This window comes from Nicotiana sylvestris, chromosome 9, assembly GCF_000393655.2.
Source record: "Nicotiana sylvestris chromosome 9, ASM39365v2, whole genome shotgun sequence".
Lineage (NCBI taxonomy): Eukaryota > Viridiplantae > Streptophyta > Magnoliopsida > Solanales > Solanaceae > Nicotiana > Nicotiana sylvestris.
The window spans coordinates 183,249,776-183,273,473 of record NC_091065.1 but is presented as its reverse complement, the minus strand read 5'-3'; the positions used below and the strand labels follow the sequence as shown (position 1 = coordinate 183,273,473).

Sequence of the window (23,698 nt, the reverse complement as noted above, 5' to 3'; positions counted from 1 at the left end):
AGAATACGTCAGCAAGGAAAGGGATAGAAACTTCAATTAAGGCTAAGCAATTACGGAAGAGATAATAGTAATTTCAATTAAGGTTAAGAAATTATGGAAGAGATACTAATAACTTCAATTAAGGTTAAGCAATTTCGGAAGAGATAATAATAGCTTCAATTAAGGTTAAGCAATTTCGGAAGATATACTAATAACTTCAATTAAGGTTAAGCAATTTCGGAGAAGATAACATGACAATAAAAGAGACAACAACTTCAGTTAAGGCACATAAGAGTTTAATCGACAATAAGGTAAGAACATGAATCAATTAATTCCAAATAAGACACATAAGGGAAAATTTAGTAAATGGAGGATTTAACGTGACAAAACAACTTCATATATAATAAACATAAGAACCTAAGAGTCTAAAATGGTCAAATTTCCACAATTAAGCCAGAGTACGTAATCATCACCATGCTTACACGACATTCACATAACACAATTAGCACAAATGACTCAAATCCTAAGGGGTAGTTCCCCCCCCCTCCCCCCCACAAAGTTAGACAAGATACTTACCTCAAATAAGCTAGACCGATACTCTAAAATGATGTTATTGAGTGAATCAACCTCCGGACGGCTCAAATCTAGCTAAAATAACTTCAAATTATAAATAGAACTCATAGGAAACAATTTCGTATAATAAAGCTTTGATCTTTAATTAAAACTAAAAAGTCAACCCCTGGACCCGCACCTCAGAACTCGATAAAATTCACAAAACCCGAACACCCATTCCGATACGAGTCCATACCAAAATTATCAATTTCCGATATCAATTCGTCCTTCAAATCATCATTTTACATTTTGAAAGGTTTCTCCAAAAATTCTCATTTTTCCTCAACTCAAAACATTAATTTAATGATAAAATTAAAGATAAAATCATGAAATATGATCAATTCCGGGTGAAGAACTCATATGTCGCGCCCCCTTTTTTCCCCTTCCAATGGAAAGGAGTTTTCGGGTTTCGATATTCATGGGGTGTAATGACTCATTTCCTTTTGGGAATTGGGTATTTGAAGAGTCGCCACCTAATGATTTAAGGCACATTAGGACACCCATAGAGTTCTTTTGCAACTATGTTTGATAACCAGAGATTGGGTAAGGTCTTGAAATTATCCTAAGGGGAAGGTGTTAGGCACCCCTCAGGATCCACTAGTGTGGTTCTCGACCAGATAGTTTTTTGTGAATTTGTGCAATTAGTAAGTAATAGGGGAATTAAGTTTAAATACACAAGTGCAAACAATTATTAAAAGGCAGGGTTTTGGAAAAAGAGTTATAAGCTAGACATGCTTGTAAAAATGAAAAGGGGTCCTAGGTTTGTTTATAATATGGATCACCTCAATGCAATACCCGGTATGACACTCCTCAGAAGAGGGGATACACGTGGTATTAGCGCACCGGTCATCATATCCATATCTACCCTTCCCACCCCGTTAAGGTATTAAAGTGCGGATTGGTCTCGACCTCTATTGCATGCTATTACCCATCTCATTCCTCTCAGTCCCGGAAGAATTTAGGACTATTATTCCTATAATAGGGAGGACTTTAGGCTAACTCTTAGGTTTAAAGGTAAAAAGGCTAAGGTGACATACAAAACACGTAGGACTGCATTTTGAGGTGAACATATAAACAATTAGAGGGCTCATATATATACCTCTGCAAACAATACATATAAATAGCATGACTTAAACACAGTTAAGGTCTGAATTTTAAAATCCTAAAGCAGAGTTTGAGTCAGAACCAAATTCATTAAATAACTCAAAAAAGAAGTCTGAATCAGGTCTGCCTGCTGGTTGTAGCAGTTGGTAATTAACAAAGACAATTCCAGTTTTATTTAAACAGTTACCTAAGGCTTGCCTAGGCGTAATAGTGATGTCTTATGAGCATGATATCTATATTGATTAAGAATGCAGTAGAGCAGTGGTTAATTTTAAACAGGCGATCTGGATCCTATAGGCATGCTTCTAATGATATTGATTAACACGAAAAGAGTATGTTATTTGATCTGATTCAGACAGGCACAAGTCAAACTGATTTTTAACTAAACTGGTTTTAGACCTTATAAGCATGATTTCTATTACAGCTGATTTTAAATCCTATAGGCATGGTATCTAATTATTAAAAGCTGACTTTGGACTTATATGCATGATTTCTAAGGGGAACGAATCTGGATACATGTTGTAATAAAAAATTGGACTTCAATTACTTTACATCATATAGGCAGGATATCTAATTATAAAGCGGATTTTTTAACCCTATAGGCATGATCTCTATTGTTAAAGCCATTTAGACCCTATAGACATGGTTTCTAATTGTGAAAAGTAAAGCATGCATAATTTATTTTAAACCAAAGCAGATCCTATAGGCATGTTATCTAACAAACTATATTTGAAATCAAAATAGACCCTATTGGCATGCTATCTACCTAATTTACCCACAAGATACAACTACCCACCTTTTTCACTAATCACCCCATAATTGTTTACAAATTATTACAGACCAAATGATTGAATTACAAAAGAAGTGCAGAAATAAGAAATTACAACCAAAGGAAGCCTGATCTTGACTTTCTCTCTGAGTTATGTAAGGAACCGCTTCAATGCCAGAATTTCAAAGCCTTTTCTCACACCTGGGTGTGTCAGAGTTCCCTAAGGACCTCAAGGGATTCCGGGCAGTGCTCATACCCAGATTTACATAACCAAATAGAAAGAGTGTAGTGTGGAAGGGCCAACCCATATGTGTCCAAGTTCAGAGGGAGCTCAAGGGTCCCCAAGCAAGGCTCACACAAGAGGGACAGAATGTAGATTCTAAGAATATAGTGGAAGTGCAGAACATTGTTTGAAAAAGAGATTTATTTTTAAAAGCTGAACTGACAGTCCATTTTGAAAGCAATTAGTGACAGAAGTGATTTAACTCAAACTACACAGAATCAGTAGTCATTCAAAAGGGTCAAGGGATTTTGGGGATACATTTGCCTGTAAGCACATGAACCCAGCAGGGGTCTGGTTTGGTCATGCACAACAATAGCTGATGCTGGCATGGCCACAAACCAGTCAAAGGAACACAAACACATATAGGGGATATGGGTGTTTGGGGGTTCATAAGACAGAGTATGCTTTAAAACACACATAGGGGAAGCATTAATCTAAGGGAAAAGGGAACATATTACGACATGCTAATAATGTAACTTGACTGCAGAAACATGAGCAGAAGTAGGCAAGAGTAAAAGAAACTGAAGCAACTAAAGAAGCATGTTGTTGTTGAGGCTTAAAAAATTAACTAGGACATACCAGTAGAGAAGAAAAGTGCAGAAAGGTAAAGCAAACAAGATTCCACAGTCTAGCCTTAGCTATCAGCCGGCTAGACAAAGCAATAGCACAAGTAGTAGTAAAGAAGGAGATAGTTTTTGAGTGTAAGTGTGTGTTCTGAACTCAAATTGTTTGTGTCTTTGAAAGAAGAAGGAGTAGGGTATTTATAGTTTTGAAAATGAGTGAAGAATAAGGTAATAAGTAAAGTCTTGATACAGACATGAAAATAATCACAATCAGAATCAATTAACACAAGTGATTCCCTTTAATTAAGGAATCACTGCTTAACGGATACTAACAGGGTTAATTAAGGAAAGAAATCAGCTTGAAACAGATGATTCTTGCCATATAAGGGGGCAGTAAAAGTATGAAGTAAATGATTGAGTCTAAGTACAAAAATATGCTTGATTTGGGAAAGGATTCAAGGTAAAACATCACAGTAAAGAAGGGGAATCAATTAATTCAAACAAACAAGTAAAATTAGGGTTCATAAGAAAACTTTTGCAATCAGTCGCAATATTGAGAGAATTAGGATCATTCAAGAAAGAGTCATGACTCTGCATTTCGACATATAAATAGCAAGGAATGAACATGTGTGCAGGGTCAAACATGTTGACAAAAAGAAGCAACACAAACATACGGTGGTAGTAGGAATAAGCGAGGATTCAGTAGTAAAGGAAATCTACTCGAAGCACAGTACTTGACAAGGTCAAGTAGTCACATAGAATCAGAGTGTAGAGATCCAAACTAACAGGTAAGAAAGTCAGAAACAAGTAAAGACTTTCAAACTCATAGTAATAAGCGAGGGAAACCCTTTTAAGAAATTAGGGCTTCAACAGTATTCAAGTTTAAGAGATGATAAGAACTCATAATCAGATAAGTCAAACAGGGACAAAGAACTTCATCGAACAAGCATACACTCAAACAAACAAGGACAGTTTCAGAAACCGGATAAGACCAAAAAAGACCTAGGGTTTCCAACATGCTGAATCAAGTAGAAGGAAAGCATAAACAATTTGTTTGAACGTAGTAAAATCATAAACAACATTAAAATTAGAGAAGAAATCTTTAAACATTTAAGAGAAAACCCTAATCGTTGAAAAATGAAGAGTCATTTTGAAAGAAAATCGAAGAACCTTCGAGAAAACACTTAAGAAGTTCATAATATGCACAGATCTAAGATAGATATGAAGAAAATTGAAAGATCTTAAAGGTTAGGGTTTCAGAGAACGCGGAAAAGTGAGGAAGACTTTGAAAAGTTACCGATCTAGCCGGAAAAGTCAAGGATCTGACTTGAAAGGCCATGGATGGCCGGAGAAAGGCCATGAACATAAGTTGAGCAAGGACTGGACCAGATCACTTCGAGGTCTGTCCATGAAATCACACAAACGGGCCACCAGAGGGTGTAAGAGGCTAGTATACATCTCGAACGGCCATGGGAGACCATGGATTAGATAGGGATTGAGGCAGATTAGGGTGGAATTGGGTGGCGGCAGCTAGGGATCATGTGAGGTTGCAAAGAGAATTAAGAGGAGAGGGATTCAGGGGCGGCGAGTGGTGAGAAATGAGTTAGGATAAGGGGTCATTTGGGTTTAATTATGGAAGGGTGAATGGTGGCTGTTGATCTTCATATCAACAACCTAGATTAAAAGGGTAGGTGGGGAATCCGGGTTTGGGTTGGTTGAAATTGGGTTGGAGTCAGGTTTAATTGAAATTGGGCCGGGGAAATTGGGTTTGATTTGGGGTTAAATTTAGGCTAAAAATTAAATACAGATGAGTTGTTATTTAAATAGCCAATTTTTCCCTTTTAAATTATAAAAAATAGTAAATAAATTTCTGAAAATAAATTGAAAGCACTGAAATGATTTATAACACAGAAATAACAATTTAAAAATATAAGGCTTAATTTTACGAATATAAAACACAATTAAATCTTAAAAGGCTAATATTGCAATTATAGGAAATTAGCTTTAAAAAATACTAAGAAAATTGTAAAAATTACCTTAGCCATATTTTTGGCATAAATATAAAGATCCAATAAATAAATCATCAGAAATAATAATTTTGGACATATTATTGGGATTATATGGATAAAAGGGGACAATAAATCAATTTAAATCTTTGAAAATTATGGAAAAATAATAAAACATTTGGACATGCTTATATATGCATATATATATATATATATATATATATATATATATATATATATATATATATATATATATATATTCTATTTGAAAGTATTTTGCATATTGAAAAGTATATAGGAAAAAATTGGGTATCAACAACATACCCCAATGATTTGCTTGAAAAACCCACGAAAAATTGCTCAAATATGAGGTCTACAATTCAAAATATGATAAAAATGGTCAAACCCTCGAAATAGAGTTCTTATAATATGCCCCTGTGATTCCTCTTACGTGATCACGGAACAATCCTCGCGATTGCGAAGAACTAAATGTTTCCCAGCACATATAATGCTTCGCATTCGCGGTGAACATATCACGAACGCGATGAATAAAGACAACAATCTATGCGAACGCACAAAAAGACTCGCGAACGCGATGAATAAAAGACCACAAACGCCCAGATCCACTACGCGAACGCGGAGAGACAGCTGCGAACGTGGCCATCTGACTGCATAAGCTTCACAAACACGTGACCACGATCGCGTTCGCGATGAACAAAATCCCTGAGATCCAAGAAACCTTATGCGATCACGTCTTCATCTTTGCGATCGCGAAGAGCAACAGCAACACCAGAAACCAGTAACTCAAAAGCCTGAAGAAATGGCTCGTAGCCCATTCGAAACACACCCGAGGCCTTCGGGACCCCGTCCAAATATACCAAAAAGTTCTATAATATAACAAGGGCCTACTCGAGGCCTCAAGTCACATCAAACAACGTCGAAACAACAAATCGCACCACGAATCGATCTTATAAATTTTTAAATCTTCCAACTTTCAAAACTCGCGTCGAAACATATCAAATCAATCCCGAATGATGTCGAATTTTGTATGCAAGTCCCAAATGACATAAGAGAGCTAACCCAACTCTCAGAATCTCAATCCGAACCCGTATCAATAAAGTCAACTCCCGGTCAAACCTCTCAACCTTCCAAAACTAACTTTCCAATTTTCGCCAAAATGCTTTAAATTATCCTACGAACCTCCAAATTCGAATCCGGACGCATGCATAAGTCCAAAATCACTCTACAAATCTATTGGAATCATCAAACGCCATTTCAGAGTCGTCTACACAAAGGTTAAACTCCGATCAACTCTTACCGCTTAAGCTTCTAAAACAAGAATCCTTCTTCCAAATTGATCCCGAATCATACGAAAACCCAACTTGACCACACACGCAAGTCATATCACATAATACGAAGCTGCTCGAGACCTTAAACCACCAAACAAGACACTTAATTCTCAAAATGACCAATTGGGTCGATACATATGTACACAGGTGGCTCCAAGCATCTATGTAATAAAATAAATTATTATAATCACAGACTTTTTTTTTACACTGTTTTAATTCATTCATGTTTCGTATTGTTCACTAGGAAATCCCAATCTTGAGTCTCGTGGGAGAATTTCATAAAATTATTTCTTAGAAAAACTAGAAATTTCCCTACCCAGTTTCCCCCGGTTAACTTATTCAACTTCATTTCCGTCAGGAGACGGCTAAAATCGGAACCCGAAAAGGAAATTCCGGCAACTGCTCCGGTTGTTTTAATGGGTAGTTCTGAATACTGATGTCATTGTTCTGGATTGTGATTCGTCAATTAGCTGAAATCGAAGCCATGGTATTGTTCTTTCAGTTTTCCTCTCAATTACGTGTTTTCGTTTTTGGACTTAAATTTTTTCACTGCGCCAATTATGTAGATTTAGCAATACATAGTTTATTCTGGACTAATTTAATTTGAGGCATAGTTGATTGATTGGTTCGTACATAATAGGGCTGTAGGTTTAGGATAAAGGACACGGATCTGAAATTATGTTAAATGCCTTTTTGAGGGTGTTATGATTTGTAGAAGTTTCATGTTTAAGTTATACTTGGATATTATTATATGCATAAAAAAGATTCTGGAGTATGTAGAAAATGGATTTAAGTTTTATACACTGGCAATGTGAAGCTTTTTTTACACTATCAATGTAACTTAACTTGAGATAGCAGGTCGCTTACCATATTTAGTGGGTTCTTAGTTAACATCTTACCATATAGAGTTACTAATGACCTGATAGCATAAATCTTTTTTATATCGACGGTCCACAAAACTTAAACCCACAGAAAATTCATGATACTAATACTGCAACACAACAAGTAGTGTTACTGTTGCACCTCACTCCTAAGCTAGTTAGGTCGGCTATATGAATCGTCACTATCTATGTCGCTCCATTTAGACCCATCTCAATCTAATGTTCCATAATTTAGGTTCTCTAATACTAGAAGTTCTTTATATTTTTTTTTTACTGGCATGTAACTTCTAACGAGATTACAGGACGACCTAAGATTTTGCACGGTGTCTCCTTCTACTTCTCCCGATGTGAAAGAAAAGAACAGGGGAAACATTTTATTCTTTTCTATCACTCTTTGTTTACTTCTAGCCTTCCCGAACTCCTAGAAGTAAAGTTTATGGCATGACTTAACCTTAATCCTAACTGGTTAGTATCACCTATATATATATATATATATATATATATATATATTATATCTTTTCTTTCTCGTCCATTATACTCTTTTCACTATGTATGCACGGATTCTCTAAGAAATTATAAGTCTTTCAAGATAACTCCTTTCATGTGATTTTGTTTTACTTTGTTCTCTTTTAACCCCTTCAATCACCATAATTTCACACTTTGGATCGATGCATCTGGAGCTCAATGTGGAACATGACGGAATCATCTCAAGCGACCTTGTTATCATTGTATCCTCCATCTGTGCTACTTGTACTTTCTACGGTGTGATCATTTTTCTGTGACAACTCAGCCACTCTAACATCCGCGTTTATGTGACACTCATCTTATTGATGTTTTGGACCTTAGACTTCCTTACAATAATGTTGGTCTAAAATCGTTCTATAGAACTTTCTTTTTTTCTTTGATGGTTACCTCCTGGGCTTAACATTTCGGTGACACTTTTCCATTTTTACTAACTTATCTTAGTTTTATGTATTACATTGTCATTTATCATACAATTCTTCTGGAATATCAAGCCTTGATATCCTAAAAGGTTTTAAGACTACGATGCTTAGTCAGCAATGTTGCCAAAAACGACCCATGAGATGTCGAATGTATTTGATGTTATTGGATATGGTAGTGATAATTCCAATTAAGTTGATTTCTGGTCCAATTATGTATATGAGTCAGATACTTACTTTTGAATGGCTTTCCAAATGCCGCATATGGTTTTACTTGTAATTATTTTTTTTTCATTCTTTGTTCATATAAAATTTTGCTGCCACCAAACTTACAGGTTTAGATGGTGCAGTGACACATTTCTTTTATTTTGAATTTTTTCCTTTCCCTCCTTTGCAGGAAACATCAAAGAAAGTAATCACGAGAGAAGAGTGGGAGAAAAGGCTCAGTGATGTAAAAATTAGAAAAGAAGATATGAATAGATTAGTGATGAACTTTTTAGTCACAGAGGGTTATGTAGAAGCAGCAGAAAAGTTCAGAATGGAATCTGGAACAGATCGTATCCTTCTATCATCTTTTGGTTGCTCATTTTATGTTATTGTATGAACTTGTGCCATTGCATATGTACATCTAAGATTGTGCTTCTCCTTATGAATGAATAGCTGATATAGATCTTGCTACTATAACTGATCGGATGGCGGTTAAAAAGGCAGTACAGGCTGGTAATGTAGAGGATGCAATTGAGAAGGTTAATGATTTGAATCCCGAGGTATGTATGCTCTTTTTTCCCGTTTTGAATGCGTTTTGTCCTTATTATTCAGAACCAAATTTATCTTCATCTTTTGATCATGTTTGGGTGGAGCAAGTTTCTCTAAGTTGACGCCAAAGACACTTCATAATGGTGAAGCCATGTTAGGTAATAACAGTCACAATAGAAATTGTGTTTTGGATGAGCTAGGTGTACCCTCCACTTTAATGAATTTACTCTTAGTTTTAGTTTCCCTGAAACACTTAGTTTAGTGTTGTAATTACCTTATTATTTTGCTTCCCCGTTGATAAGTCATGAATTTGTATTCGTTTTAGGTTTTCCCATTTCTTATAGCCAATTTGCAATTTTTTTATGATGGTGGTGTCAAAGGGCCAACTTACACGCACCTCGACTATTCTACCGGGAATCTGCTACCTCCCATCAACATAGGTACCGGGTAAATATGCCCACCAAGGCTTAGGTAAATGAGAAGAAATCACTATGCCCTTCGTTTCAATTTATGTGACACATTTTCTTTATTAGTCCATTTAAAAAAGAATGACATATTTATATATTTGGAAATAATTTAACTTTAAAATTTTCATTTTATCCTTAATGAGAAGCTTTTATAGCCACACAAATGTTAGACACACAAAGCTTTCACTCTTTATGCTTTGAAGACCACAAATTTGAAAAGTTTCTCTCTTTTTCTTAAACTCCGAGCCAAGTCAAGGTGTGTCATATAAATTGAAACGAAGGGAGTACTTTTTTTGCCTCCGTTGAGATTTGAACCTGGTACTCCATGGTTCTTCTCCCACTTCATTGACTACTGGGCGACAACCTTGGTGCAATAATATTTTTTCTTTTAATTCCATAAAGTAGATAATATAGATTGAGTACTACATTACACATTTGACTTAGGCGGAGCTAAATATAGAAATTTCTAAATTCTTCCATGAAAATAGTGGTGAAAACGAACTGGGATAGCTTATTTGCTATTTGGGTCAGAGTACGTAAATACTTGGCTTGGAGGAGCTATTGTGCCCACCTGCCTTTTCTTTTTAAGTTTTAATATATCACTTATATATCTATATGTCCATCTTGGACAAGGTTCTTTTCCTGCACATTCGTGAAATTTGCATCAGCATCCAAAAGATATGAGCGCGGCTATATGTATAAAAAAATATTAAGGAAATTTGAAGATTTTATCCTCTATTTGGTATCTTGTTAGTTTTGATTAGAGCAAACTTATACTTGTCGTCTTCAAGTTTATCCCACATAAGAAGAATGACATTGAGGTGAGACTAAATGAGATTGTGATTTTTAAATGCAAACATCAGATATCATAATTGATTCTATATGTTACACGGTTACACCTCAGTGAATTCTGATTTTTCCTTTTCAAAAGAAAAAATGAAGCCAGATATCCAGTGAGATGTAACATATAGAATCAAATATGATGACTGAAATGGGGCCGTGCTATGCGGAGTGTATTTGATAGGAAGATACCTACCAGAGTGAAAGACAAATTTCATAAAATGGTCATGCGACTAAAAGTATTATATGGGAGGAGACACAACATATTCACAGGATGAGTGTCGCAAGAATACAGTTTTTAAGATGGATATAAGGTCATCCAAGATTAGATAAGATTAAAAATGATTATATTAGATAGAAGGTGCAAGTAGTACATATAGAGAAAATAATAGGAGAAGGTGCCTGAGATTGATTGTTCATGTCCTACGTAAACTTCCAAATGCACTAGTCTGTACTCTGTAGGTGTAACACAATGATTGGAAGTGTTAAAATAGTATGCAATAGACATAAAATCACATGCAGGGATGTTGTCACGGAACACTTCCTTTTTGTTTAATGAAGAATCTTGGAACACTTAATATCTTTCTAATCCAAGCAGATTTCATTTGAGTATAAGTTCTATGCACACTTCACGTCATTTAAAAAGGCAACTGAACGTAATTTTCCATACAAACATTAATTGGAAATCTTTTTAAAAAGGAAGCAATCTTCTATAAAAGGTCAAAATACACTCATAGTGTAAAAATTTTCTTACACTCTCAGTGCATATAACTTAGATATGACAAAGGATAATATAGGCAATGCAAACTAATTGTGATTAAAGAGAAGGCACACCTGCATTAGGTTATGTTTATTGTTATTCAGGAGTCTTTTTAGTTTGGTTATTGTATGGCATGTTAAGGATATGTATGAGATTTAAAGAATAATTAGTTCTTCTCCTAAAAGACAAATTAGAAAGAAGTGCAGTGAAACGGCTCTAGATAGAGCATAATAATATATAGGATTTATATAGACGATCCGAACTAGTTTGAGATTGAATGTTGTAGTAACTTTTTACCTTCTCTTTTCTATATTGTTCTAGTTTTGTGGGATTAAAGGAGGATTTGTGGATAGAAATGAAAAAGGAACAAAAAGTTGAGGACGAAAGGTCCTTCTATGAACAGAACAGTTTTGTTTGCAATTTGAGTAATATTTGGACAGAAAATATTTGTTTCCCATGAATTTGAACAAAAAATGCCCCCTATTTGGTGTAAAATGTAGTACTCTGAATTTCTTTTTCTGCAGACAACATATATAAGCGTCTACTTGATGTTTCTTATCGTGTTCTGTGCTTTTATCTCGAAGGTAACTAGAGTCTTGAAGAAGTGATGGGATTTTGTATATTGAAAATTGAAACCGAACTCTGTATCCTAATTTTTCAAGGAAATAGTGCATAAAAATGAAGTGCTTCCTCTCGATCATAGCCATTCTATCTGTGAACTGTCTGGGTAACAGAGATCCTTTCTATCCGAAGCCTCGACTTCCTTCTTTGATCTGAACGTAGATGAGATGCTCGCTATGTGAAACTTTCAACTTTTTCTCTCTAGTAAGAATTTCAACGAGACCAAGAGGGACCATGAGTTTACTTTCTACATGGGCATGTATCTTCTAATTTGTATTATGATGCATCGTAAAAGATCCCAGACTCTCTTCAAGGAAGATAATTCATTGCTTCAGTATAGCCATTATCACTTATAAATCAGATCAGGTATCTGATAAACCTAAGCATACCCTTGCTACCCCTTTCCCCTAGGGAAAAAATTATGGTAGGTCCTTCTCTCTTTTCCTCCCTCTTTTATTTTTTCTTTGTTTTATTGTTATGTACTGCAGTTGCATATTTGTACGCATTGTATGCTTTGCGGTTGCGTTTCAGAACTTTCTCTTGTATCATCTTAAAAGCTTAATAATCAAGAGATTCTTCAGACTTGGGAGTTGAAATTTTGCAAAATGAACGCCCACTTATTGTGAATTGCAACTTATGTTGATATAATACACTCTTAATAATTTTGATTGATTACAGCATAGTTTTGCCTTCTTGGATGCAGATCCTGGATACAAACCCCCAGCTCTTTTTCCACCTCCAGCAACAAAGGCTGATAGAGTTGATAAGGAATGGAAAGCTTGAGGAGGCTTTGGAGTTTGCTCAAGAAGAGCTCGCTCCGAGGGGAGAGGAAAATGTAACTATTAATTTATAGCTCTCTCCTCTTGATTTCCCTAAAATTGTGTTTTTTAGCCAATGGCAGAGTTGCTCCTTCAGTAACATGTAGGTCACGAGTTTGAGGCTTGAACACCCTTTGCAGAAATACAAGGGGGAAGGCTGCGATTGGTGTATGTCCTCTGTTCCCACTCCTTCACTATCTGGGATGCCTAAAAAAAGGACAATACAAGCCTGATCTAAATGACTGTTTAATCTCGTAGATTACATGTACTTGGAAATGTAAGGGAGAATTTAGTATTTGAAAGGATTGTTGAATTTTTAAGTGATCTTTCCCCGTCTCCATGCCTAAGCCGCTGGCGCCGGGGTTCCTTGCTCTTGGTTGGCTTCCCTAGGAGGGAGTGGGGATGCTACCAAGCGTTATGGGGCCGTGGGGCCAAAATCTACTTTTGTCATCTGATCACTTGGCTTGAGATTAAGACCAACTTTCACTCTCAGAGAAAAGCTTTGGTTGGCGCAATCCTATGTGTAACCCGACTTCTTTATTACATGATTGATTTAATTGCTTTGCTGCAGCAAAGCTTCTTAGAAGAATTGGAGAAAACTGTTGCATTATTGGCCTTTGAAGATGTATCCAACTGCCCTGTGGGAGAGCTCCTAGATGTATCACAGCGGCTAAAGACCGCAAGTGAGGTAAATGCTGCAATCCTCACCAGCCAAAGCCATGAAAAAGGTTAGTCTCCTTTTCATTAACGATCACATTGCTGGTCATTCTTCTCATATCTCTCTCTGAAGATATGAGAAAAATCTTTTGTTCTTTTTATCCTTGGGACATCGAATCAAAGAAAAGAAACTTACGAAGATTTCCTTGATGAGCATTTATATGTTAAGGATCATGGCGTGGAATGCTCTTTTTATGATTTTTCTTTGATTAAACAGATCCAAAACTTCCTAGTCTATTGAAGATGTTAATATGGGCACAAAATCAGCTTGGTGAAAAAGCCGTTTATCCGCGCATAAATGATCTATCGACTGCTGCACTGGAAGATCCTGCTGTTTGAAGGATGACCGAATGTTCCATAATGCATGATTCAAGTTGCCTGTATGGTAATGCTTCCACTGAAGACAGCTTCAAGATGTTGCCTTTCTTCTTTCAAGAACTATAGCTGCTTATTATGGTTTCTTAGATTGAAGTATGTGTCTGTTTATACGATGTAAATGAACATAGTAATTTCCTGTCAGTGTCAAGGTTTCATAAATTTAGTTAGTGCTTGTCATATCATGACCTTTGTGTTTGGAATTTGTGGAAAACATACAAAGAAAATAAGCTTTTGGATCTCATGCAAAGCTCCCTAATTAATCAAACTTAACTTGTGAATCTCGCCCATTTCAGAAATTCAATCGTAACTTCAGGAACAAATCTTTCTCTTCAACATTTTTTTTTCCGAACAGGTTCTTATGATGTTTTCTTCTCGTCTTTTCCGTCTTCTTGAGCCGAGGGTCTTTCTGAAACAGTCTCTCTACTCCTTCGGAATAGGGGTAAGGTCTGCATACACACTACCCTCCCCAGACCCTACTTGTGGGATTGCACTTGGTTGTTGTTGTTGTTGTTCCTATGATGTTTCATTTGTTCACTACGTATGTTTGAGGATGTGTTAAAATCATACATTATGCCACTAATATGAACACAAGCTTTATATGGATGTATTAAAATCACGCATTATGCCACTAATATGAACACAAGCTTTATATTCCTAGTTGCATGAATGCCGCAGGTTTGAATTTCTCGGGATCTTTTCACAAATAGCCGTCCATATTCAATGTTTACTTTTTCTAGCCATATACATAATTTGTCAATTAATGGGGCATTTGCATCTATACCCTCTTTTTGTGTCACATTTTAACTTGTGCCCGCTTTGCAAAAAAAAATTGCAAGCATACCCGCTTTTTCGCATAACTTCAGCACACGGGGCTGAAGTAGCAAAGGCAATCACGCAAAACTTCAGCATTCTAGTAGCCGGGCCTGAAGTTCAGCTCTAGAGCTGAAGTTTTTGTGTTGTAACTGGGAAACTTCAGCTCTAGAGCTGAAGTTTTTGTGTTGTAACTGGACAACTTCAGCTCTAAGCTAGCTTGATATTTCTAAGCTAGCTTCAAATTGATATTTCGTTAGATAGCCGCTATAACTTTGGTGATTCTCGTTGAGATTTTTAGTGATAAAGTATTTGTTCATGCTTATGAGTGATTTATCTGGTAGTAGTAGCCTGTTGCAGTTTGCTGGAAGCCATCCAACTCGTTGTTTCTCATTATCATATATCACCATTTTGTCCAGTAGAGAAATATCTGTAGATGAAAAAACATCAGAAAGAGAAAGATTAAATGCACAAAGAACTTGGATACCAACTCTTATCAAAATCTAGTTCCCCTTTAATATTTGTGCAGATAAAGAACTCATTTTCTCTTCACTTTGTTGATACTACTATTCCATCGTTATTTATAAATGTTAAAACACAACCTTGCTTTCTTCTGGTGAGGTACTGAAGGGGAGGAGAAAGGGAGATGAAGTTGTTTAAAAAGTGGGTACAAGTTAAAAGTTAAAAAAAATAGGTATAGGTTAAATGGGGGCGACCAAAAAGGGCGCCCCGTGCAATTTTTACTCAATTAATTATAACCAATTATACATATATTATACCTCCACTGGCTATTTTTAATTTAAGCAATTGGGCGAATGACTATTTGGGTTAATTCTTCATTACCCCTACATTAAATCGTCCTAATCTAATAGGGATATTTCCCTAGCTATATTTTATTAGAAACTTATTTACCTATGTTCTCTATGTTTTGAAGTTTTTAATAAGCATCTAGTTTTTCTTACAAATTATATATATTGCTTCTTAAAAGACTCTCACTCCATTATCAGTACTTTCAATTAATGGATTCAATTATATCCTTTCCTCTTTTTTTTCCTTCTCATCTTCTCTCTCCTTTTTTTACATCAAAATCCCTTAATCTACGCTCAGAATCTCCATCTTCTCTCTTTCCACCATTACCAACAGCTTTATATTATTAAAATATTCTGAAATTTTATGATAATTGTATGATAACTGTATCATAATTGTATTTGAGTTGTAACAGATACATCAATGCCTAAAACATAAATGTATCATACGTGTATCACAATTGTATCTAACTTGTATCTAATATATTAATATCCAAAATAATACCTGATACAATACTAATATATTAATATACAATTATCATACTTGTGATACAAAGTGTGAAATTCGTCACGAATGCTCAAGTGCTCGTAACAATATACAATGAATATACAATTATCATATATTTATAATACAACTCCTGCAAAAATTATGATACATATACAATTATAATACAATCGCGATACATGTCTGAAAAATTGTGACACAATTAAGATCTTCATCTTCTTCAAGTTTCAATCACAACTCTACACTAAAAATTTCATATAATCGTATTATAATTGTATTAGTATTATATCGAGTATTATTTTGGATATTGATGTATCATATGCAAGTCACATACAATAAAGATTTTAGAAAGAAAGAAAACAAGATTCAAAACTTACCCACAACTTAATTCTAGAGCAATATTTCGAATTTCATCGTATTGTATCAATAAAAAATAGAGATTTTGGATGATTAGGAAGAAAGAGAGAAATTGAATTTCAAAAGCTTTGGAAGAGGAGAATCTGTAATTTTGGGTGAGGATAACTTTGGGTAAGCAAGACTTTGGTAATCAAGATTTCTTACTATGGGTAAGAATAATTTTGGGTAATTGTTAAGAAAGAGAAAAAATATTTTTGTAATCCTTTGGAAAAGGAAGAATCTTAAATGTAAGAGTAATTTTTGGAAATGGGGATTGAGTGTCATGTAATTGCTATTCTTGAATTTCTTTTTTTTTATTTTATGGTTTTGTATATAACTAGTAAATGTAGATATACAAAGTAATTAATAAGTAACCTACCTAAAGATGGTAAATAGATTTCTATTATAGTATAACTAGCTAAAAACCCCTAATTAATACCTCAGTTCTTGGCAATAATAGGAACTCACCAAATCAAAACTTATTATTGAGCATGACTGCAATCTGCAGTAATGTTTGCTCGTCTGCCTAAGCTTGGTGGAAAATAGCATGCTCAACATGTGCGCAAATTGACTCGACACCACCCTCGTAACAAAAAGAAAAGAATGACTGCAATAATGTATCATAACAAAAGCTCAAACTATTCAAATAAAATGAGTAACAATGAAGCAGAAATCAACCATATGAATTGGTAAAAGACTTTTTAGGTCTCCACCCATAATACATAAACCAATGTAGTAGTACTAGATTTAGAACAACTCTCAAATTTAGAAATTTGCTGGTGTAAAATGCTTTCTCTCATTCCCAAATTAAAGTTTCCATCATCAAAGTTAAGAGCATAACTTAAAGGATCATACTGAAATTTAACTTGTCTTTTGCTTTCACCATTGTTCATCACTGCTTTCTTTACTGCTGCTCTCATTCTACCAAATAAACACTTGCATTGCTTCTTGCTATAGTTGTTTATCCATAAAAAACTTCTCACAAATCCACCCATAATATAATAAAGAAAACCCCACTTTGAAGAAAGTTTTGGTCTTTTCTGTGTTTAGTTCAAGTTCTTACATTTGTATATAGGAATAATATATATCAAGAACAAAGAAAAGGGCCAAAAGGGTGTTTGAAAATGGCAATTTTGGACTTAAAGAGGGAGTGAGGAAAGCAAGTTTGGTTTATGTGTGATGAATGGGGAGGACCTTTATAATATAATTTTTTTTAAGAAAAATAGATTTTTTTTTGTTTTCTTTTTGTGGGGTTTGGTTATATTCAATGGAAAGTAAAATGTAAACAGGAAAGAAACACGAAAATGCAAAAATTTTGGGTCTTTTAAAGAAGCTGTGCCCTTACTAGTTGCAGTATCTTCTTAGTGTAACACTTTTTCTTGCATTGGGAGACTCAAATTCCATGATCCATAGAGAGAAAAAGAAGAATTTTGAAACTTGTGGGTGCGTGGGTGGGGGTTTGGCCGGGGGGGGGGGGTTAAGGCTGTGGGGAGGAGAGCCCACTACATGGTAGTATCACTATCAAATTAGTTGTAATGTGACAAAAACGGAGGGTGAACGTGAGCAAAAATTATCGGTAAAATGACACTGTATAGTTGCTCTTAGAATAATAGCTGAAAAATATATATTTTTTGTATATATATATATATATATATATTCTATATGTTATATACAATATACAAAAATTATATAAATTTTATATGCTTTTTCGGTTACCGAATGTAAATAGTTTCTGACGCAGGCTAAAAGTGAAAAAAAAAACAAAATTATCTGTACCTAGTGCTTGCATCAAAAAAATATATGACATAAATTTTGTATATAAATTTTTATTACGTAACCATAGTGAATAGAAATGCATGCAATGTAAATTCAACGTATTCAATTGAATCCAACATTTTTACACGAAAACATGAATAAAAATATAAAAAATAATTAAAATTTCAAAAAATATTAAATATGAATCAATAATGTGAATATGCATATGTAAATAGAATATAGGTTGAACACATCAAATCTAGATCATAATTCATCTTTGATAATTAAGCTATTCGAGAATCTTGGAGCAACGACGGAATTGTTTCTGTATGACCTATAGGCCACGAGTTCGAGCCGTGAAATCAACCACTGATACTTGCATTAGGGTAAGCTGTCTATATTACACCCTCTTAGAGTACGGCTTTACTCCAAACCCTATATGAACACGATATATTTCGTGCACCAGACCACTTATGTGCGGTACATATTAGGTGGGAAGAAATAATTTACTTATGGAAGGGGTGAATCTTGTGATATCTTTCACGTACGTTTGAGACTTTACTTTTCATAGTAGTAAATCTTTTAGGCCCCCTTTTACATGCGGATAATCATAAATTAAAATTTAAAAGGATTTAGAATTTTATTTTTCACAACTTGGTATATTCTAATTGCTAGGTTAAACTCATGATAGCACAACATTACTGACACAAACAAAATACGTTATCTCTGTACAAGTACTTTTTAAATAACTTGTGATTATAATATCTCCTATCAGGTATATCAGTGAAAGTTTATTTGCATCGAGTGTTTTCATCAAACCAACGATAATATGATATGTCCATTCAGCTACTTCATTATCACCTAACTATGATTAATTAATATACATTTTACCTCATTTATTATTTAACAATGGTAATAAGATACATTAAATTGGTGTAAACAATTGGTGCAATAAGTATTTACTATCTCAATTATAATTATCAGTTAGGTGTTTACACCAACTCAATCTAATTTATCATGGTTAAATGTTAAATTAAAATTTTACCTAAAGGTCATCAAACGAGTCAAGTGTATAAGTATAAAAGACATTACATGCTTACTGTTTAGTGTGAACACTATATGTGACTAATTTAGTTTCTAGGGCTTGCCGATCAGATTTATTATTTATTTTTGAATAAATGATAATGTATAACAGCTCTCAAAAAAATAGTCGATATATATATATATATATATATATATATATATATATATATATATATATATATATATATATATTGTATTTTTTTGGGTAGCTTTGATACATCACTTGGTGCCTTCCATGTTTTTTTTAGTATCCCTAGCCTTCTGTTACTACTTGCAGTTGTCTGTTGTTTCGATTTTTTGATTGCATTACCTATTGCCAGTTTTGTATTTTTGCTTCGGTTGCCAGATCAATTTGCTTGTTATTGCCCCTCCCTTCTCTCCTTCCTTAGCCGATGGTCTATTGGAATCAACCTCTCTGCCTTTTTAAAGACAGAAATAAGGTCTGCGTACACTCTACCCTCCCCAAACTCTACTTGTGGGATTACACTATGTATTTATTGTTGTTGTTGTGTGTGTATATATATACACACATGTTATGTACACAAAATATTTATACACTTTTTTATCTATCGGATATAAATAATTTTAACTGCGGGCTAAAACGACTTAATATATACATTGTATATATTTATCGATTATTTTTATCTTAAGCGATTGAATAAATGACTATTTAGGTTTAATTTTTTTTTTTTGAAGAATAAAGATGAAGTCAGAAAAGGAGAAGCTAAGGTCCGTGATTTCATTCTTGGAAATTAGCCTCATTGATCAATCAAATCAAAGAACCCTTTTTTATTGAAACTCAATTTGTCTCTACCAAAAGGCAATTTTACAGATGGTAAAATTTGTTTGGTTTCTATTCCTCTCTTTCCTTCTTGTCTGCACACACAAAGCTGCTTTCGTCTTTTTCTACATTTCTCATTCAAAATTCCTTTTTGTCCCTTTTTTCTTTGGCCCATCTTATCTTATGGGCCTCTGTGTAAATTAGTCCATTCTTTTGCCTTTGATATTGGCATCACCTGTTAATAGTGTACATATTTATGAAATTTTTACATTCCTATACACTATATGAAACTATATTATTTTTTCTATTTAAATTTTATTATAATTATATTTTGTATATCCAATTACTATTTATGTACATTTTAAGGGAATTGATAATAATAATTAGTGTTCTAAAATTATTCTAACATATCTTCCACTCCCCCATGTTTCTCTCTCCACATCCCATCCCCATCCCCCGCATATCTTGCACTGACCCACGATTCCACAATTGACAACCGTTAAAAAGCTTTGAAGCTTTGAATTCGAATTTGAGTTTTCAAAAAATATTATTTATTTGAATTGGATGTTGTTGCAAAGAATTGGGAATTCTCTCTACGTCTCTCTCTATCTCTCAATATCTAATTTCAGTAATGTAAAGCAAAGGAAAAGAGAGCAGCAATTCCACCATTGACAACCATTAAAAAGCTTTGAATTTGAATTTAGGTTCTCAAAAATCATTATTTGTTTGGATTGGGTGTTCTTGCAAACAATTGGGAATATGGTTTAGAGTTTAAATCTCAATTTTGAGGGGTTTTGGTGAAAATTAGACTTAGTTTTGGCTGAATTTCAGACTGAAACTCGAAAAAGAAGAAGAAGAAGAAGAAGAAGAAGAAGAAGAAGAAGAAGAAGACATGATATACATTATATTTACGAAATTGTAGAAAAATTGTATTCTGTTGTTTATATATTTTTCTTTTATTTATTTAACTATGGTATGAAAGTTGAACAACATTGTATTAAAATTATATTTAAGTTGTATGATATCGCAGTTGTATATAACTAAGTAGAAATAATATATGAAAATTATAGATAAGTTGTATAATATATAATTAGTTGTATGAAATTTGTTTTTACTATGTATAAATCAGATACAAAATATACAAAAGACATATTGTATAAATTTTGTATAAAATTTGTATTTAAGTTGTATGTTATTGTAGTTGTATTTAACTGGGTAGAAATAATGTATGAAAATTGTAGATAAGTTGTAAATGAGTCGTAGATAAATTGTATAATATATAATTAGTTGTGTGAAATTTGTTTTTACTATGTATAAATTAGATACAAAATATACAAAAGACATATTGTATAAAAGTTCAACAACATAGTGAATTCCCCCACATTCACTGCGAGAACAAGGGGAAAAAGGCCAATATTGCCCTTGAGATTAGGGAAAATAAAGGATGTCAAAGATAGGAAGAGGAACAGGAAGTCAAAACCTTTCCTCGTTAAAAACAAAATAGAAGAATTGATGGGAGCAAAGTTCGTAGTAATTCCTGCACCAGCATATCTTATTGAAAGTAAATTTGTAATGACAATATCAACTGGAATCAATACGTCGTCCTTATTCCATATAGTTAATCTTTCAAGCTGGTTACTCACCATATGGGAGAGTGTTATTCAGTGGCCTGTTGAGATAAATAAAGAGAGTTTTACCATGCAGTATAGGGAAAAAATGGAAAGTGAAACTGAAGGAACAGGAAAATATGGTAATAGAGGAAATGGTTTGAGATGCTGAGCGAAAGGCGGCAGGATACGGACATTGGAAAGAATAAGGAGCACAAAACAATCACACAGACTACATAATCCAGTTAGTATATTGCATCCTTAAGAAGAAACTGTTAGTTTCAAGTTCGGAAAATGCTGTCATATACTCCTTTTGAGATTGAGATTCTATATGAACATAGTTCTCATTCCTGTTTTCTTATCGATGATAGTGTTATTTCTTATGGGTTACAATAAAATATTATTGAACTGCAAACAACAATTGTTGGTTTTCCCTTATAGTTGGATTAAAAAGATTAAAGAGATAAATAAAAGTAATTCCTGCAGGCTGTAGAGCAAAATTGACGATTTGAATAAGTGAAGTGCATACAACTGCGGTACTAAAAAATTGTATGTTTAAATTCACTTCTATTCAAGATCTATAACTTCTGCCGAAGATATGAGGAGAAAAAGAGAATCTGGAGAGGAAAGGGGAGAGAGGAGAGGAAAAAAGGAAAAGAGTGTAACTAAATCTCTTGATTGAAAGCACAAATAATGGATTTGGAGCCTTTTATGGTGGATTGTATATATTTCGTAAACAAAACTTGTTTATGCCGGATAATTAACTAAACATGGACATTAAGAGTAATAAAGTTTCAAATAATATATAGGAATGAAAAAATCCATTTTAGGAGAGTGTCCGAGGACGTTGGTTGTTGGTGGCCCATAGGCAGATGCGTTGTGCCGCGCACTGAGACGGATTTAAGATTTAAATTTTGGGCTCGAATATTGACAACAACAACAATAAGAACCTTGTAAAATTTCACTAATAGGGTCTGGAAGGGTAAAGAGTCTGTTTCCGAAAGACCCTTGGTTCAAGAAGAAGAAAATAAATAATAGATAATGGGTTAGTGACAACAACAGAAGCCAGAAAAATAATATCAGCATCGTAAGAAACAGAAAATAGATGAAAAAGCAATAACAATACCCATTATTTTTGAAACGTTGAATTTTTCAAAAATATGGGTTTTAAAAAGTTGAAGAATTAACCTAAATAGACGTCCATCTAGCCGCTTACAAAAATAATAGCATACCTAGTGTGATTCCAAAAGTGAAGACTGGGGATGATTGAGTATACATAGACCTTGCCTCTACCTTGTGTGAAGTAGATAGACTGTTTTTTATAGACCCTCGGCTCAAGAAATCCAACTGCTTACATAAATATATGTATAATTTGTGTTTAACTATATACAAGTAGTATATAATTTATGTATACTGGCTATAAAAAGGGAACGATGAATTCAGCCTGTTATTTGTGTAGAGATCCCTTTAAACATAAAGGCGTTTAGGTTAGTTGATTGTAACCAACTGATAAGCTTTAAGTGTTAAAAAATATTTTTAAGAAAATAAGGAATGACGAATATGGAACAAAGAGGAGGTTAGGGTTTTTGTTTTGAGAAAGGTATTTTGAGAATTAAGAAAATATTAAGAATAAAATAGTAAAAATTTTGGTCAAATTAAAAGTGCTTACAAGCTGAAATACTATTATGGCTTTTCGATCGATTAATTATGACTTATAAGTAATGCTGTATTTTGTCCCGGGCCCGGGCCTTAGTGGGCCTAACGGGCCGGGCCTCGCGGTCCCGGGCTTCGTGGTCCCGGGCTCTGGCGGTCCCGGGCCTGGCGGTCCCGGTCTTCGTGGGCCTAATGGGTGGAACCGGCCCGTGACGGGCCTAAGCCCACATGGTCCTGTGCTTAACGGGCCGGGCTCGTGGGCTTCGCGGGCCTAGCGGGCTTTTTTTTTTTAAGACAATTTCTTGTAGTATCATGGCTATATTAATATGTAGTATATATGTATATCTAATTATTAAAGTGCTTGACGAAAAAGAAAATAACAAAACAATAGTAAAACACTAAATTGTCATGCATAAATATCACTTCTTGAAGTATATTATATTGTATCTTATGTATAT

The 23,698-nt window shown here is 34.3% G+C and overlaps 1 protein-coding gene and 1 non-coding gene across 2 annotated transcripts; one reads left to right on the top strand and one right to left on the bottom strand.

Moving 5' to 3' along the window:
- The first annotated feature begins 6,865 nt into the window (after positions 1–6,865).
- Positions 6,866–14,085, top strand: LOC104226256 (protein GID8 homolog). Its single transcript, XM_009778203.2, has 6 exons — positions 6,866–7,152; positions 8,885–9,044; positions 9,148–9,254; positions 12,635–12,766; positions 13,321–13,477; positions 13,684–14,085. Exons 1-6 carry the CDS (start codon positions 7,102–7,104, stop codon positions 13,803–13,805), a joined length of 729 nt encoding a protein of 242 aa, XP_009776505.1. The 5' UTR covers positions 6,866–7,101; the 3' UTR covers positions 13,806–14,085.
- An 820-nt stretch (positions 14,086–14,905) lies between these two features.
- Positions 14,906–17,788, bottom strand: LOC104226257 (uncharacterized). The gene is made up of 2 exons (XR_011402250.1): positions 16,830–17,788; positions 14,906–15,084 (listed from the first exon to the last, which is right to left on the bottom strand). It is a non-coding gene; the product is annotated as an uncharacterized protein (transcript).
- Positions 17,789–23,698: the final 5,910 nt, after the last annotated feature.

What these genes read in the sequence shown, in the direction of transcription:
- LOC104226256 (XM_009778203.2), top strand. Translation starts at nt 7,102, where the DNA reads ATGTCATTGTTCTGGATTGTGATTCGTCAATTAGCTGAAATCGAAGCC. An exon ending in TAGCTGAAATCGAAGCCATG is followed by an intron (nt 7,153 to 8,884) that starts GTATTGTTCTTT and finishes CCTCCTTTGCAG; the next exon opens with GAAACATCAAAGAAAGTAAT. An exon ending in CTCCGAGGGGAGAGGAAAAT is followed by an intron (nt 12,767 to 13,320) that starts GTAACTATTAAT and finishes GCTTTGCTGCAG; the next exon opens with CAAAGCTTCTTAGAAGAATT.